At 35.8% G+C, this 14,477-nt stretch overlaps 1 protein-coding gene across 5 annotated transcripts; it reads left to right on the top strand.

Moving 5' to 3' along the window:
• Positions 1 to 71: 71 nt before the first annotated feature.
• LOC110629842 (E3 ubiquitin-protein ligase MBR2) lies at positions 72 to 7,704 on the top strand. Of its 5 annotated transcripts, XM_021777001.2 has the most exons (7): positions 74 to 386; positions 3,095 to 3,701; positions 3,819 to 4,951; positions 6,298 to 6,348; positions 6,680 to 6,778; positions 6,978 to 7,121; positions 7,302 to 7,704. In XM_021777001.2, exons 2-7 carry the CDS (start codon positions 3,164 to 3,166, stop codon positions 7,431 to 7,433), a joined length of 2,097 nt encoding a protein of 698 aa, XP_021632693.1. In that variant the 5' UTR covers positions 74 to 386; positions 3,095 to 3,163; the 3' UTR covers positions 7,434 to 7,704. The 5 variants fall into 5 exon arrangements, with proteins under 5 accessions (XP_043805514.1, XP_021632691.1, XP_021632692.1 ...); XM_021776999.2 differs by having other exon boundaries at positions 73 to 652; positions 3,095 to 4,951; XM_021777000.2 differs by having other exon boundaries at positions 73 to 401; positions 3,095 to 4,951.
• The last annotated feature ends 6,773 nt before the right edge of the window (positions 7,705 to 14,477 follow it).

Genomic DNA, 14,477 nt, shown 5'->3' on the forward strand with positions numbered 1-14,477 from the left:
TGTGTAAATTCAAAAATATCTAATATAAATAATGAAAATTTAGTAGAGACAGAGAGATAGAAAAGGCAACAAATGCCCTCCAAAAGAAGGAGAAACAGAAGAAAAGCAAGGAGGGAAAAAGTAAATCCATCCAAACACAGCACAGAAGCACCGCAGGCTTTGTGCAAATAAAAGCAAAAGCCAAGAAAATAACGGCGCTCTTTGGAAGCCGAGTTTGTTTCCATAAAATTTCAGATTTAGAAAGAGAAAAAGGGAAAGGTTTTTTTAGAGAGAGAAAGGGAGAGTCATGCAGAGAAGGGTGACACGAGGCCATCAGGGTGAGGGATTTCTGAAGAGTGAAATTCCAATTGGTCGTCAGCCAACCGTGCCACCTTATTACCATACTTGTCTGTTCTTCATCTGTAATTATGATTCTTATCTATCATTGGAAATTTCGCTATGTTCATATTACAATTCATTTAGAATTGAAATCCTTCACTTACATGCGCGTATAAATCACCCCTCTTTCTACCCATTAAGCCGCACACATACACATCATACATACACTCGGCGTACAATTATGAGTGAGGCGAGTTGATTTTTTGTGTATAGCAAGATAGCCCTCTTTTTTTTTCACCAATTTTTCAAATCTATATCTGTTCTTGGCTATTGGGTATAATCCCTTTTCCTTTTGTTCTTCTTCAAGCTATTGTTTGTTGATATCAGTAGATCATACATAAACTTCTGCTTCTGTGCTTGTTTCTTTTGTTGATTATTTGTTTCTGTGAATTTTATGTTTTGCCTGTGTTAGGTTTTTGATATGGTTGTTTGGAAGTTTTAGTTTGTGTTTCTTTTGTTAAAATTGCTTCAATGCTAGTTTGAGACCCTCCCCCACCTTTCCCCCCTTCTCCAAATAGTTTTGTTTGGCTGTTTCAATTAGTGAAGAACTAAACTTTTTCAAATATAAAATTTAGTTCTACGATGATATGTTGTTTTAAACCTTCATGTTTTCGAAGTGATATTGTTTCTCCTTTTTGGGTTATTTTTAAGACAAATTAATAACAAAAAATAGGGTTTAAAATAAAATTATTTGAATGGGGTTGATTTACCAAATTGTTAGTGTCTTATCAATCGAGTGATAAAAATTTGTTCATCAAGCTCTTCTATTTTGGTGATTTATAGCCAAACATTCACTTCAAACATTTTGGTTTTGTAAAAATTTTAAATTTTCTTATGGTTAGATCTAGATTTTTTATGATCCTAGAGCATACTTTTGTTATTAATCACATGAAGCTTTCTAGTTGAAATATTTGAATGTCTTAGAGAATTTATTTGGCGGGGTGGGTGTAAATATATATATATATATTTTTAAAAAAGAAAAACTTGTTGATAACTAGTAACATGCTATCAATGTCCGTATAAATTGAAACTTATTCTTTGAGCTTAGGTTCATTGCTAATGTATAGCCATCTTAATCATATCAAGTACTTTCGTAAGCATCTTAATTTTGTTATGACTTGGACATAGAACTTTGATGGTCCAATGCCAATTCCTTTGTAACAATTACATGGTAGCTTTTTGTTAAGAAATCCTCAAATTTTCATGAGCTAGGGTTTTTTTTGTTGTTCTGAGTTTTATGTGTGCATGTACGTTTGTATTATAGAGGTGGTTCGTCAACTATCCTTACATATGTCTTATTAGTTTTGTATGTAACTTCATAATTCCTTTTCGGTCTTTTACGTGATAATATTTACAGCCACATAATCGCATAAAATTTCCTGTTTGAAGTTTTTTTTTTTTTTTGTATATTTTTGGATTTTTGAACGTTTTAAGGCTAGTCATTGTAACTAATCATGTGAAACCTCCTGGTTGAATTATCCCCAAATTTCTCCGCTGTTGGTGGAGGACGTTTTTGGTGTTTTGCAAAAACAGATTTTTTTTCCTTTTTTGGTAGGGGGTGGGAGATGGGTTGTGGTTGTTGATGAATCATCCTTATTAATGTCTTCTCTATCAAGTATGTTTTATCAATCACTTGATTGTGCATGAATATTTATGTGTAGGAGCTAGTTCAACCTCTCTCTCTCTCTTTTAATTCTTGAAGTTTCTTTAGATGTTTATTTTTCTCATAATTTTGTGTGCTTTTGACAGTTCATTTTATTTTGATACCTTATTCGTCAACTTTTTATACTTACAAAGCAATTTTGCAACTTATTGCTTTCATTACTTTTCCTTTTTTATTTTTTTTTATCTTTGACTTTACTCATTTACTGTTTTTGTGAGATTGTTTACTGTCTTAAGGCTAGTCAATTGTAGCTAATCCTGTGAAACCTTTTGGTTGAATTATTCTCAAATATCTGTCCTGTTAGTCCAGGGCTTAGTTTGGGTTTTGCAAAAGCAGATTTTTTTTATTAATATTTTATGGTTGGGGGTGGGGGATGGGGTCTGGTTGTTGATGAATCATCCCGATTAATGCCTTTTCAATTTTATCAATCACTGGTTAGTGCATGAATATTTGTGCTTTGGCGGCTTGTTTTATTTCACTACCTTATTTGTCACTTGTATATTTACGAAGCAGTTTTGCAACTTATTGTGTTCATTACTTTTCCTTTTTTATTTTTTATTCGACTTTAGTCATTTACTGCTTCTTCATTGGCATAAGCTGAAGTTTGAAACAAAATTTTGTTAGTGATTTTGGGGTTGAAGTAATGCATTTTCAATGGCTTTAGTGTTTTTGCACTAAAACGTGGCCTCATAAGATGCATAAAATTCTTCCAATGCGCACAAGTTACAGTTTCGCTGGAGGATAAATCATGATTTCTAGTAGGGCAGCTTATGGCATGAAATTGTTCTAAGGTTTTAAAAATTTGATGATCTACTGGCCTGCAGTCTGCCACGTGAAAGCTAAGATCTATGTAAACCTTTTAGCAGTTTGATGTTCTGTAGTTTATGTCGATTTATCATTTTGTTTATTCTGTTGAGGAAATGGGAAAACATGTTATACATTCATTTTGTGCATGTATGCATGTCATTTTATTAGGGCTAATACTAATACCTGAAATAGAAATCTTTTTATTTTTTGCATAATTTGCTTTTAATATAATTGCTTTATTCTCAGGTTGGGTTAGAGGTCCTTCTGGCAGGGCTTCTTTGGTTGATTGGATTCTGAAGAGAAAACCTCTTGGTCATGATGCAAGGTCAAGATAGCACTTCTAATGCCTTTCCAGGAAACTTTTATTTGGACTATGGGTCCAATGGCATTCATCTTCGATGGAATCAGAACAATGTAGTTCCAACTGATGCTTCTGTTCGTGACGGCCATACTGTTACAGGTTGGATGGGACAATCTAGCATGAACAGCCAAACCCCTACTCGATTTCAGGATTTATTAGCTGAGGATGGATTACAATCTAACGGGATTGATCAATCTATTTCTGTTGTGAATGCCCAAACTCCTGTTCGATTTCAGGATTTATTAGCTGAAGATGGTTTGTTGTCTTCCCCTTTTGCTAGTTCTGGAACTGGTCAAAGTTTGGAAGAAAAGCATTCTGGGCCACTGATTGCCCCCTTTCAACATAGCATTAACATGAGCCTAGGAAATGGTCAGCTCACAAATACGTCATTTCCTTTGCAACAGGCCAGTTCTAGTGTTTTCCCTCTGAACATAGACTTGAATGCAACATTTGACAGCCACAGCATTGATGCCAATCTGAATACCGTGACAGGTTTGTGTCAAAATCCATTTGAACCAAGTGGATCATATGTTGATCAAAATCCATTTGCCAATTATCCTTCTAATTCTAGTCCTCTTGTGGTTTCTTCTGGTATTGCTGGGCATGTAGTGGAGGAAAATAATGGTGGAGAAGGTCACTCAACAGAAGGTAGGCGTCTGCCCTGTAAAAGAAGAGCACCTGAAGATGCTTTTGGACGACTTTCTATGGGTGAAAGCTCAAAATCCACTCAACTAGCTATTAGTCAAGAAAATACTAGTAGAAGATTGAATTTACCAACTCCGATGAATAATCAGCCAAATGGCAAGCACTCAGAGCAGCTGGGTGCTGGACTTATGGTTGCTTTAGGGGCAGCTCCTATTATGAGTAATCCTTCAAGCGTTGGCGGAAATGGACGTGGAGCTGGTGCAGGGGAAAGCTCTAATATCCATCAAGCCATAAGGGTGGCAGGAGAAGCTGATCACTCCCAGAGAAATATCCGTCTGAGAAGAACTGTGAATCATCAAGATTCTGTGCCAACTAACTTGGCAACGTTGACCACTAGGAACTCTCATCCACAATTACCTGCTCAACCAGCTGTTCTTTTCTCATTTGATGGTGTTCCAAACACTAGCTCAGTGACAGGAATAGTTCAACCTACTCCTCCAATGCGGCAGCCTGTCCGTGTTCCATATTCTTCAGAAAATATGCAGCCTTTCCAGTTGGATGCAGTCACTGGGTCGAGAATTGGTCTACCCTTGACTTCTAATTATACTGTAAATGGAGGAGATGTGTCATTTCTGGGAGACAACTCAAGGAACAATCAAGGAAATCGCGCGCTTCCTGAATTTCAAAGGGGAAGTTCAGAAGACATGTTAAGAAACCTAAACTTTGTCCCTGGGATGAACTCTCCAGGAAATATCGCTCACCATTCTAGAAATAGCTCTACTTTGCATGTTCGCCGATCATCTGCTCCCATTCGGTTTGGTGAAGACAACATGGCTCAACAATATGCGCAGAGAATCTCAAACATTTTCAATTACAACGAGTCTCAAGGGGAACATAGTTACTCCGCACAATATGCGGGTATTCCTACCGCTGCAAGAGAGAGGGAATTATCAGTGAGAGGTGGTAACTCAAGGCTTTCTCAAATACCACTTAGGTCAGGATGGACAATGCGAACTGAGAGACTAAGTGGTGCTCGTCCTGAAGTGGCAATGCACAATTTGACTGCTGCTCAGAGGAGAAGCAGACTGCTCTCTGAGGTATGGCATGTAGAATAGGAACAAACCAAAGATCAAGAGAATAAATTCTCAATATTCAAGGGAGAGAAACATATTCTCCAGAACTAATTCTTGAAACTTTATTTAATTGTAATCAATAATCATAACAATAAAAATCTGCTAAAATCTCTAGATATAACTAGTATTTATCAAATAACTATTCCCATTCCTCCTTCTAGGATTAGGAATCCTTAGACAAGAAACTATAATCAAATAGTAATTTAGGTCTCTTAAATAAAATAAACTAGAAAAGTAATAATAATAAACCTAATATAATTCTTAAATAACAAAAATCTAAATTTCCTAATGTTACTATAAATATAATTCCTAAGTATCCTATGTTTGTTCAAAATTTTAAACTGCATCAGTACGTGTGTAAACTGTTTTAATGTGTTGACGTTTTTTCATGAATTTTGTTGTTTGAGATGTGATTGACAAAGCTTGCATTTTGAAGAGACCAACCAAGCTAATTTTTATTTTAGATTAAAAAAAATTGTTACTTCAGATGTTATGTGGTTAAGCTTACATAAAGTAACTTTATTTGTTGGGAAATTCTCTCCTTTGGTGCCTCTAGTTTACTTTTTCCTTATTGCTTGCTCGCAGTTGTGGAACCTGCATGAATGTGAATCTGCTTTTTTTACTGTCTGCAAGGATTTCAAATCGGGAATAGTAAAGAGCTCAAATGATGCTTGAAGCATCAGATATAATAACTGAGATTCTGGTTGAAATTTTTAGGTTTAGCTGGGTAAGCTGGGGTACTTAAACGTGAGTTGGAATGAGAAACAGGCTGCCATAAAATGGGGGTGGGAAGAATGGAAGATAGGTGTCTTTATGGTATAACTAACATTATAACCAATTTGCATTATTGTCTGTAATCACCATTTTGGGCTGTTGCATTTGGTATTTTGAATCCATTGTTGTTTTGAGCTTTGGTTCCACTTATGAAATGGTTGCTATGCAACATATCACCTTATTTCAGACCATGTTCAAAACCATAGATGACTTAGAAATTTTAGAATAAGATTATTAGAAACATGGCTTTTGGGTTTAATTTAAGTAAAAAATTAAATGAGGGGGGCAAAACCTTGTCGAAGAATCAGCTTTGGCTTTTGATATATTTTATTGCTTTCCTTATATGTTTTTTTAACTGATTTGTTTTAGCGTGACTGTTTATGCTCAGTTATTGTGTTTAATTAATCCAATATTTGTGTAGCTCAAATATGCAAGTATGTAAACTGAATTGATCATTTTTCATTATTTGGCTTCTTCATTAACAAGTAAACCATCACATGCTCAGTTTTTGTTTCTTTTATTCATGAAATTATCAGGTTCACAATGCTTTGTCACTTGTGCGTAGACGGGGATCCGTATGGTATGAGGTAAGATCTAGATTTATTACGCATGTTTTTATCTAAAAACCCTTCCGTCAAGGCAAAGCTGTTATTCAGTTATAGGATAGTAATATGGAATTGATTTCTAATGGAGCTGAATGGTAAAAAAAGATTTATTTTGCTGAACACTGCTAATTTAGAATTAAAACTTAGTCGTGATTTATTTTTATTTAAGAATATAAACCTTTGGCGATAGCAAATCCCACATTCACTTTTCATTTGTTGGCATACCTTGCTACAATTGCATGGGCAACTATGATTTTTAATTGTTAAAAGTAAGTTGTCAATGTATCATTTTAAATATTTGATGCTATGCCAGGATGTGATGGTGATTGACCGTGCAGTGTTCTATGGTATACCTGAAGAGCCTGATCTACATGAAGATATGCGTCTTGATGTGGATAACATGTCTTATGAGGTAACACTATAAAAATAGGAGACCTATGGGTATCACTTTTGGTTGCTTGCTTGCTTTTAGATTCTAATTTGCATTAGTTTAACCTTTAAAACAAGTAGAAGACTTCTGAACGCGTGAAAATACTGACAGAAGTTGTTTCTTGCCGTTGTTTTCTCTCTCGTTGGACTCTGTTTCCCTAAATAATGATTCTGTTCTTCAGGAACTACTGGCCTTAGGGGAGCGAATTGGAAATGTTTCTACTGGATTAAGTGAGGATGTTTTTCAGGCACATATAAAGCGGAAAATGTATGAAGCAGCTGTAGTAGAGTCTCCCCTGGAAGAAGAACCATGCTGCATCTGTCAGGTAAGATCTGTTCACTACTACTTCCTTTTCGTTGCAAGTCAAAAGCAAAAATAAATGGGCATGTATAATCCATAGTTACATATAAGCTCTCTTCTACTAATTATTCATTTGCAATTCCTTAGATTTTAGTGAGCTAAGACTGTATAATAAATCATTCTCTCCCTCAAAAACCATTTGCAGGAGGATTACGTGCACGGCGAAGATCTTGGGAAGTTGGACTGTGATCATGAATTTCACTTCAACTGCATTAAGCAGTGGCTGGTCCAGAAGAACAATTGCCCCATCTGCAAAAAGACAGGGCTGGAAGTTTGAGATGTTAAATTTCATGGCTTTTTCCTGGGCTAGAGATCACATGACAAGCTATGAAGTTTCTTCGTCCATGGACCCTCGTTCTTGGCTTCTTTTACATTATGTGCTTTTTATTTTTATTTTCTGTGGAAGACATTTGCAATTCCTTTGTCTTTTGAGTTTTTGAGACCTAAAGTTTAGAAAGGCAAAGACTTTTTTCATGTGAAAAGGGGCTGAGGTTGCTTGGCCTTTATATTTATCTTTTGCTGTTATAAAAACCTTATTTTGTACTTCATTGGTGCGTTGAGTTATTAATTTTATAATACTTATATTGCATTAATTATTTTTTTTATGGATTAAAACTTAAATTTTTAACTATTTATCTTATTCATCAGACTGAATTTGAAAACCCTAAATTCAACTGTCAAAGGCACTGTTAGAGTTCAATGTGATTCACAAGTATGGTTAAAAGAAGTTAGTCATAAAAATCACATATTGGTCTCTCTTCTTGAGTAGAAAGAATGTTTTTTTGCAATTCTCTTATCTCTTCTCTTTCGAGTATTGCTGGTTTTCATACCTTACTACGAGGTTTCCCTCTGCCCTTTGGGTGGAGGGAAACCTCTCTCCAATTGTTAATAGGTTTGTCTCTTCCCTAGGTGAAAATGCATATAGTTTTTTTCTTTTTTTTCGAGTTTTAGTGGCCGTGGTGCTTAAATGGGAGGATTCTTTTCGCTATTGAATATTTGCTTTTCTTTGTTGTGGTTGTAGTTTGATTGCTTGCAACTTTGGAGTGCTACTTTGATATGGGCTTTTGAGGTTGGTTTTCAAGCGATGGGAAACTAATAGTGGCTTACAGACCAGTGGCTCAATGGGTGCCACGAGGTCACTAATGAGTGCATCTCCTCTCTTTTTTGACTTTTGTTGTTCTGGAGTAGTGCTCCCTTGACCCAAACGGTAATGAAGTGTAATTGAGATGCTTCTACTTTTTTTTTTTCTGAGTAATTGCCTTCTATTGGATTTAGGTTTGCATATGCTTTTCTTAGCCTCCAGCGTTATTTCTTCCTAATGATCGGGGAAGTTGGGTTGCTGGACTTCACTCCTTTTATTCCCTATTCCTCAATCAATTTACATGCCTTTAAGACTGCTATGGAAGAGTTTTTTTTTACCGCCTTGGTTATGCTTGCACTGGTGGTCGGATGTTCCAATGACAAGGAGCAGCAATGTCAAGTTTTCTCAGCTGGGTTGATTTTGGATCAAGTTTGTTTTGGGTTACAGGGCAATGTTCATTTTGTGTTTTCTGCTTCTTCTCGAGGGCTTTAAAAACTTTTAAAATTTTATATTTTATTTGGGCCCAAATATATTGAATTATGCACTTTTTTTGTTTTGAATAAAATATGCTTTATCTTTAAAGATAAAAAAAAAAAATACCATAAAGAGATGAAGTATAATATAAAGTGATAACTATTGGGTCTCGGATATTCAGACCGACCACGTCTAAACTCATAAAGGGTAGGTCGTATGTCACATTCCAAACCCTATAAATAGAAATAGAGCAACTATTAGATTTAAATTGTACAATTCCAAAGTTAGAGTAATTAGCTTCAGGGGAGGTCGCTAGCTTATTCATAACCGTTTGACACACAATTCGTTTATAGATAGAGCACTAAAAGTTGTGTTTAGAGGTCCAACTTGCATTTCATATAGAGTTATACATGCAAAGATAGAGTTACAATAAGAGTGACCAGTAATAGTATTTTGACATCTTCAAACTGTAATAACTGAATCATAGAAAACCCAAATAAGAAAACAGACATATCTTAAAATCAAACATCTAATATGATAAGCAGATCCGAATCAAGTTACTTTCGGGAGGTGCTTAAGGGTTTCCCGACATGTTAGCTTGAGGTACTTACTAAAACTGACGTGCTTGCTTAAATGAAATGAACTTCTAAAGGTTAAAAATGTAAGTTTAGTAGGTCAATCTATGAATATTGAAAGTTTAAAAACCATATTGAAACATGTGGAAAAGTTTAGTAGGTGAAAGTGTGAATATGGAAAGTTTAAAAGTAAATTTTAAGTTTGGCCTCCACCTTTTTCTACATTATCACCTAAACCTACCATGTGTCACCTAGCCATACATGAAGAGATGACCAAGCTTGAAAGAAAAAGGGTTGTCTTCCATTTGTTCCATGTTTGCCGTACCTACACCAAAAGAAAGAGAAAATTTGTTTGCCTTCTTATCTTTCATCTCCACCATATTTCTCCATAAAGACAAAGCCTTCATCCATGCAAAATTTGTTCCTAGGTGTAATAACCAGCAAAGAAACCATAGAGAAGGAGGGAAGAAGAAAAGAAGTTTAGGTGCTTAAGTGGTAAGTGATAGGAATTGAAAACTAGGTTAGGTAAACATATTCTTTCATGTTTCAATCAATTATATGCTGTTAAATGAATTAAAACTCATGTTTTTCTTATTCTTTGTAAAGAACAAAATCAAAAGGAGGAAGGTACATCAAGGGAGAAAGGCAAGGAAAAAGAGTAACTAAAGTGTACCTAAAGATTTTGAAAAGAATTTGCAAAAGGTTTGGTGATTGTATGAAGTTCTGTTTTTCCTTTGATTTTCTCATGAATATGTAAAATTAGGGATTGGTTTTGATTGCTGGAAATGCTCTTTTGATTGTATGGATCTATAATATGAATGTTGAAATGATGATTGGAAGGTTTAAAGCACATAGATACAACATGGGAGCCAAAAACATAAAACTGGCAGAATAGGTTCCAACATGACAGTCTGTGTTGGAAGCCTCATAACTTATTGTGTAATCATTGAAATTAAGCCTAAAATATATCAAATGAAAGCTAAGACAAAAAGCTAAAACTTTCCTGTGTGACCAAATTCAGAATCCGTAGTTAATTATATATAAATTGCTAATGAACTTAAACTGGTCACATGGGATTGTGCATTCGGAACAGTTTGTATCACTTAGACCATAACCAACGATTTACTCAATGAAACGAATTAAGACCAGTGCCAAATGAACCCTGGAAAGTATACCTAAAACTTTGTACAAGAAAGTTAAGCTTGAATCTATATGCAAATGTCTGCATATGATATGTTTTGTTAGATTAAAAACAGATACCCAAACTGTACTAGTTAGAACCTGATTGAGCAGCTTGCAAAAAAAAATTCATAACTTAAGTTAGGAATGTTAGAATTAGATGTAATATATATTGTTAGAAAGCTAAGACATAAATATGCAAAGTTCATGCAGAAAGGTGAGTCTAATTATATCCACAAGATACTAAAAAATGTAATACAATTTTAGGCAGAAACAAACCTAAATGTAAATGTTGACCTAAAAGGGATTGACATGCTAGTTTTGCGGCCAAATTACGCACATGCTAGCTTGACATACCTGCTTTACGCACGTGCTAGCTTAGTAGACTAAAACTTTACACACATGTTCTTGATGAAATAATAATATGTTTATGGCTGAATAATATGCCCATGAGTGAATATGGTCTATTACACACATATGTATGCTCTTAAGGACTCTTTTTATTTATGTGCTTGCTTATGAATATATAGTTCAACATATTTGCTTGTTTCAACATGTTAAGCATCTAAATGAATAATTTTAATACCAATAAATATTTAACATGTAAATATGCATTCTTGGCCCTAGTAAACCTCAGTGGGAGTCATAGATAGCATAAGGGTATGGCGTGCCATATATAGTTTAGCAATACTGCGCCCTAATGGGCTACATGATATGATATTTCGACACATTACGTTTCATACAGTTTTCCGGCTTTTTTTAGCCATACAGGCACAGCATTCGGCCCCCAGGCCATACAGTTTGGCACTTTGTGCTATACAGATACAATTTTTCCTTATCTAGCTAGTTGATCCTACGAAGAGTTTATAGGGGGCTAAGATTTAATTCTATGACTTGTTAATTGCTAGCATGCACACAAGATGGTTACCAAAATATGAATGACCTTACAGTTATAAAATTTCATGACCTAATTTGTCCACTTTTCACCCACTGATACATAAAATTTTCACTTGCTTTTTATAAAATGATTTCATTATATCTGTCATGAGTATTCCTATTATACTTGAATGAATATATATATTGTTATTCACCCACTGGGCATAAGCTCAGCGCATTGGACTTTCCAAGCGCAGGTATTAGATAGAGGAAGCAACAGTTAGGAGGTCTGGTTCTGCATCAGTACAGAGACATTATCATAACCAGTTATTCATAAGATTTGTACAGAGGTTGTTTATGTTTAGCATGTACATCAGTAGTCTACCAAGAGTCTGTAAATGAATGTTGAAAATAGTACGAATATAAATAAATGTGTTTACTATTTTAAGTTATTATGTTCTATTTATGGATTTAATAATGTGAAATGAGCAAATATTGAGATTTTATGACTATTTTTTTACTCTTACAGTTTCACCATTTAAAATAGTTTGGTGAATTAACATGTATTTAAACAAACTAAATAACAAGTTATAATGTAAAAGCTAACTTAAGTTCACATATGTAATTGCATATAGTATAGTATGTGGCATCCTTTACTAAGCTATTTTATAGACGGGTAAGGAGTGTTACATCGTAACTTCACCGAAATCCAATACATAGGTCTATCTACCAGTGCACGGCTTGGATCTTGTGCAGGCAGGCCAGTCAGAACAAGGCTCGGGCTCGCTTGTAGGAGGGCTAGCCCAATCGATTTGATAGGTCAATGGGGCAACAGACTTTTAGACATTTGAGATCGTATTCACACGATGCCGAAGGGAATTAAATGGCTACTTGACGATAGAAAAGGACGCAATATGCTAGTACGTACGGTTGAACGTAATAATAATAGGATGTACTGTAGCAGGATAGTGGTTACATGTTACTAGAGGACAAAAAGAAAAAAGAATAAAAGAAGGAAGGGATGAGTCAACCAAGCTAAGTTTTACCAAAATACACATTGAGTCTACCCTCTATTGGATCTCAGGACATTAATTGGCACCGTTTATAGAAAATGAAGGAGATTTTTTCATCACCGGAGTTCTCATCCTCATCACACTCACTGAGATCCACATGGCTAATCACGATGAAAACTATACTGAAAACACACCAAATGATCTGGGCTCTACTCAGGAAGGACCACAATTCTCATTCTCCAGCCCTACCGCCCCACTGAATCAACCACCCGTATTGTTTAATCCTTCGTCAAGCTCGGCAGGGACTATCTCTCTAGTCACCTTATCTAATCACAAACTACAAAACATGGCCTTCCAGCTCCAAAACACTGTTCACTGGCTAGGCCAGATGTTGCAGCAGAAGGGATTCAGCACCCCATTGAGCATAACACTAGTAATTGAGGGGTTAAATATTAATGGGTCCCATCCCACATTAAATCACCAAGCTCCTGAGCAAAGCAGCAGGAGAATGGGTGATGGAGATGGAGAAGCCAGCAGAAGGAATGAGTCTATGGCTAGAGCAAGAGGCCGAGTAGTAAGAAAGCTTATCGAGAACGACGGGGCTAAAAGTTACTCTTCTAAGTCAACAGAAAGGTCAGAAAGTAAAGAGTTAAAAAGAAACTACCGCCTGGAGAAAAGGCCAAGGAGAGAAGAGGTAGATATAGATCAAAAGCTAGAGAGGCTGAGAGAGCAACCCTTAGCAGAGCTGGGAGCACGAGACAGCAGCAGCCCTGCTACCAACTTCATCCCTATTTGTGAGATAAGAAAGATAAGAAACCATCCTCAAAAAATTCATGATGCCGACATTGGCCACATATGGTAGCACGGGGAATCTCTAGGAACACGCCTTGAACTATAAGACATTCATGGAGCTGCAGACTCACTCAGATGCCCTGATATGCAAGGTTTTTCCTAACCCGCAGGAGGCAGATTGGGAAGGACAATCATTTTATTAGGAAGGGGAGTCCTAATCCTATAAATGGTGGTATCAGCATATTCGATGGAAAAGTAATTAGAAAGGGATGAAGGGGTGATGGAAGACACCAAACCCACAATATCGGAGACTCTGACGGAAGCTATAAGAAGAGTAAGATGTACCTCAAATTGAGAAAGCAAGAATAACAAAGAAGAAGGAGAGCAAGGTAGTAGAAGTAGCGTAAAAAGTAGAACTGTGAGTGAAATCAAAAGTACGAATTTGAAATGAGTAAAGACGAAGAGAAAACGTTTTAACGAATACACTTCTAAAATCGCACAATAATAATTAGAATTTTGATATTTACCTCTCATTAATCATGAAATAACTAATGAGGGAATAAATGGACACTTGATAACTATTGAGTCTCGGATACTCAGACCATGTCTAAACCCATAAAGGAAGGCCAGGCCAGGCCATAACCTCACTGAAACCCAATACACGGACGTATCTACCAGCATGGCGCCTGGATCAGGCCGGTTAGAGATGAAAATACAAAACAATTAATTCTCAAATTATATATTTTTTATAGTCATAAACCAACAATTATTTAATTGAGTTGAAAATTCCTCCAATCAATCCTCCATTTTAATTATTTGAGAAATGATCAAAATAACCTTAAAAATATAATGATGGAGAGACCTTCAGTATGAAAAAGTCAAATATAAAGATTAAATTGATGCGTTATAAATATAAAAGAATAAATGTATTAATTTTGACAAGTGTTACAAATTTATGGCAAGGCAGGGATACCCCTGGCGGACATGACTGGGGAGAATGTAGGGGTGTGCATCGGTCGGTTCGGTTCGGTACCGAATCGAACCGGCCAAAACCGATTTAACCGAATTGTTTTAAATTGTAAACCGAACCGAACCAAATAAGATAGAAAACCGAATCGAATCGAACCGAACTGGTTCGATTCGGTTCGGTTTGAAATCGATTTTTGTCTGTATCTCCTTACACTGTCCAACAGATGACGATTCAGGTTTTGCACTAAATTATAGTTCTCTTGCACATTATCGTTTTGCGCACCACAATCTTGCAACGACCCATAAATTTCTTATAATAAAGGAGCTCCCACATTCAGAAATACAGTAATAAGAAAACAACA

This window comes from Manihot esculenta, chromosome 13 (genome assembly GCF_001659605.2).
Source record: "Manihot esculenta cultivar AM560-2 chromosome 13, M.esculenta_v8, whole genome shotgun sequence".
NCBI lineage: Eukaryota > Viridiplantae > Streptophyta > Magnoliopsida > Malpighiales > Euphorbiaceae > Manihot > Manihot esculenta.

What these genes read in the sequence shown, in the direction of transcription:
- LOC110629842 (XM_021776999.2), top strand. Translation starts at nt 3,164, where the DNA reads ATGATGCAAGGTCAAGATAGCACTTCTAATGCCTTTCCAGGAAACTTT. An exon ending in GAAGCAGACTGCTCTCTGAG is followed by an intron (nt 4,952 to 6,297) that starts GTATGGCATGTA and finishes TGAAATTATCAG; the next exon opens with GTTCACAATGCTTTGTCACT. An exon ending in TGGATAACATGTCTTATGAG is followed by an intron (nt 6,779 to 6,977) that starts GTAACACTATAA and finishes TCTGTTCTTCAG; the next exon opens with GAACTACTGGCCTTAGGGGA.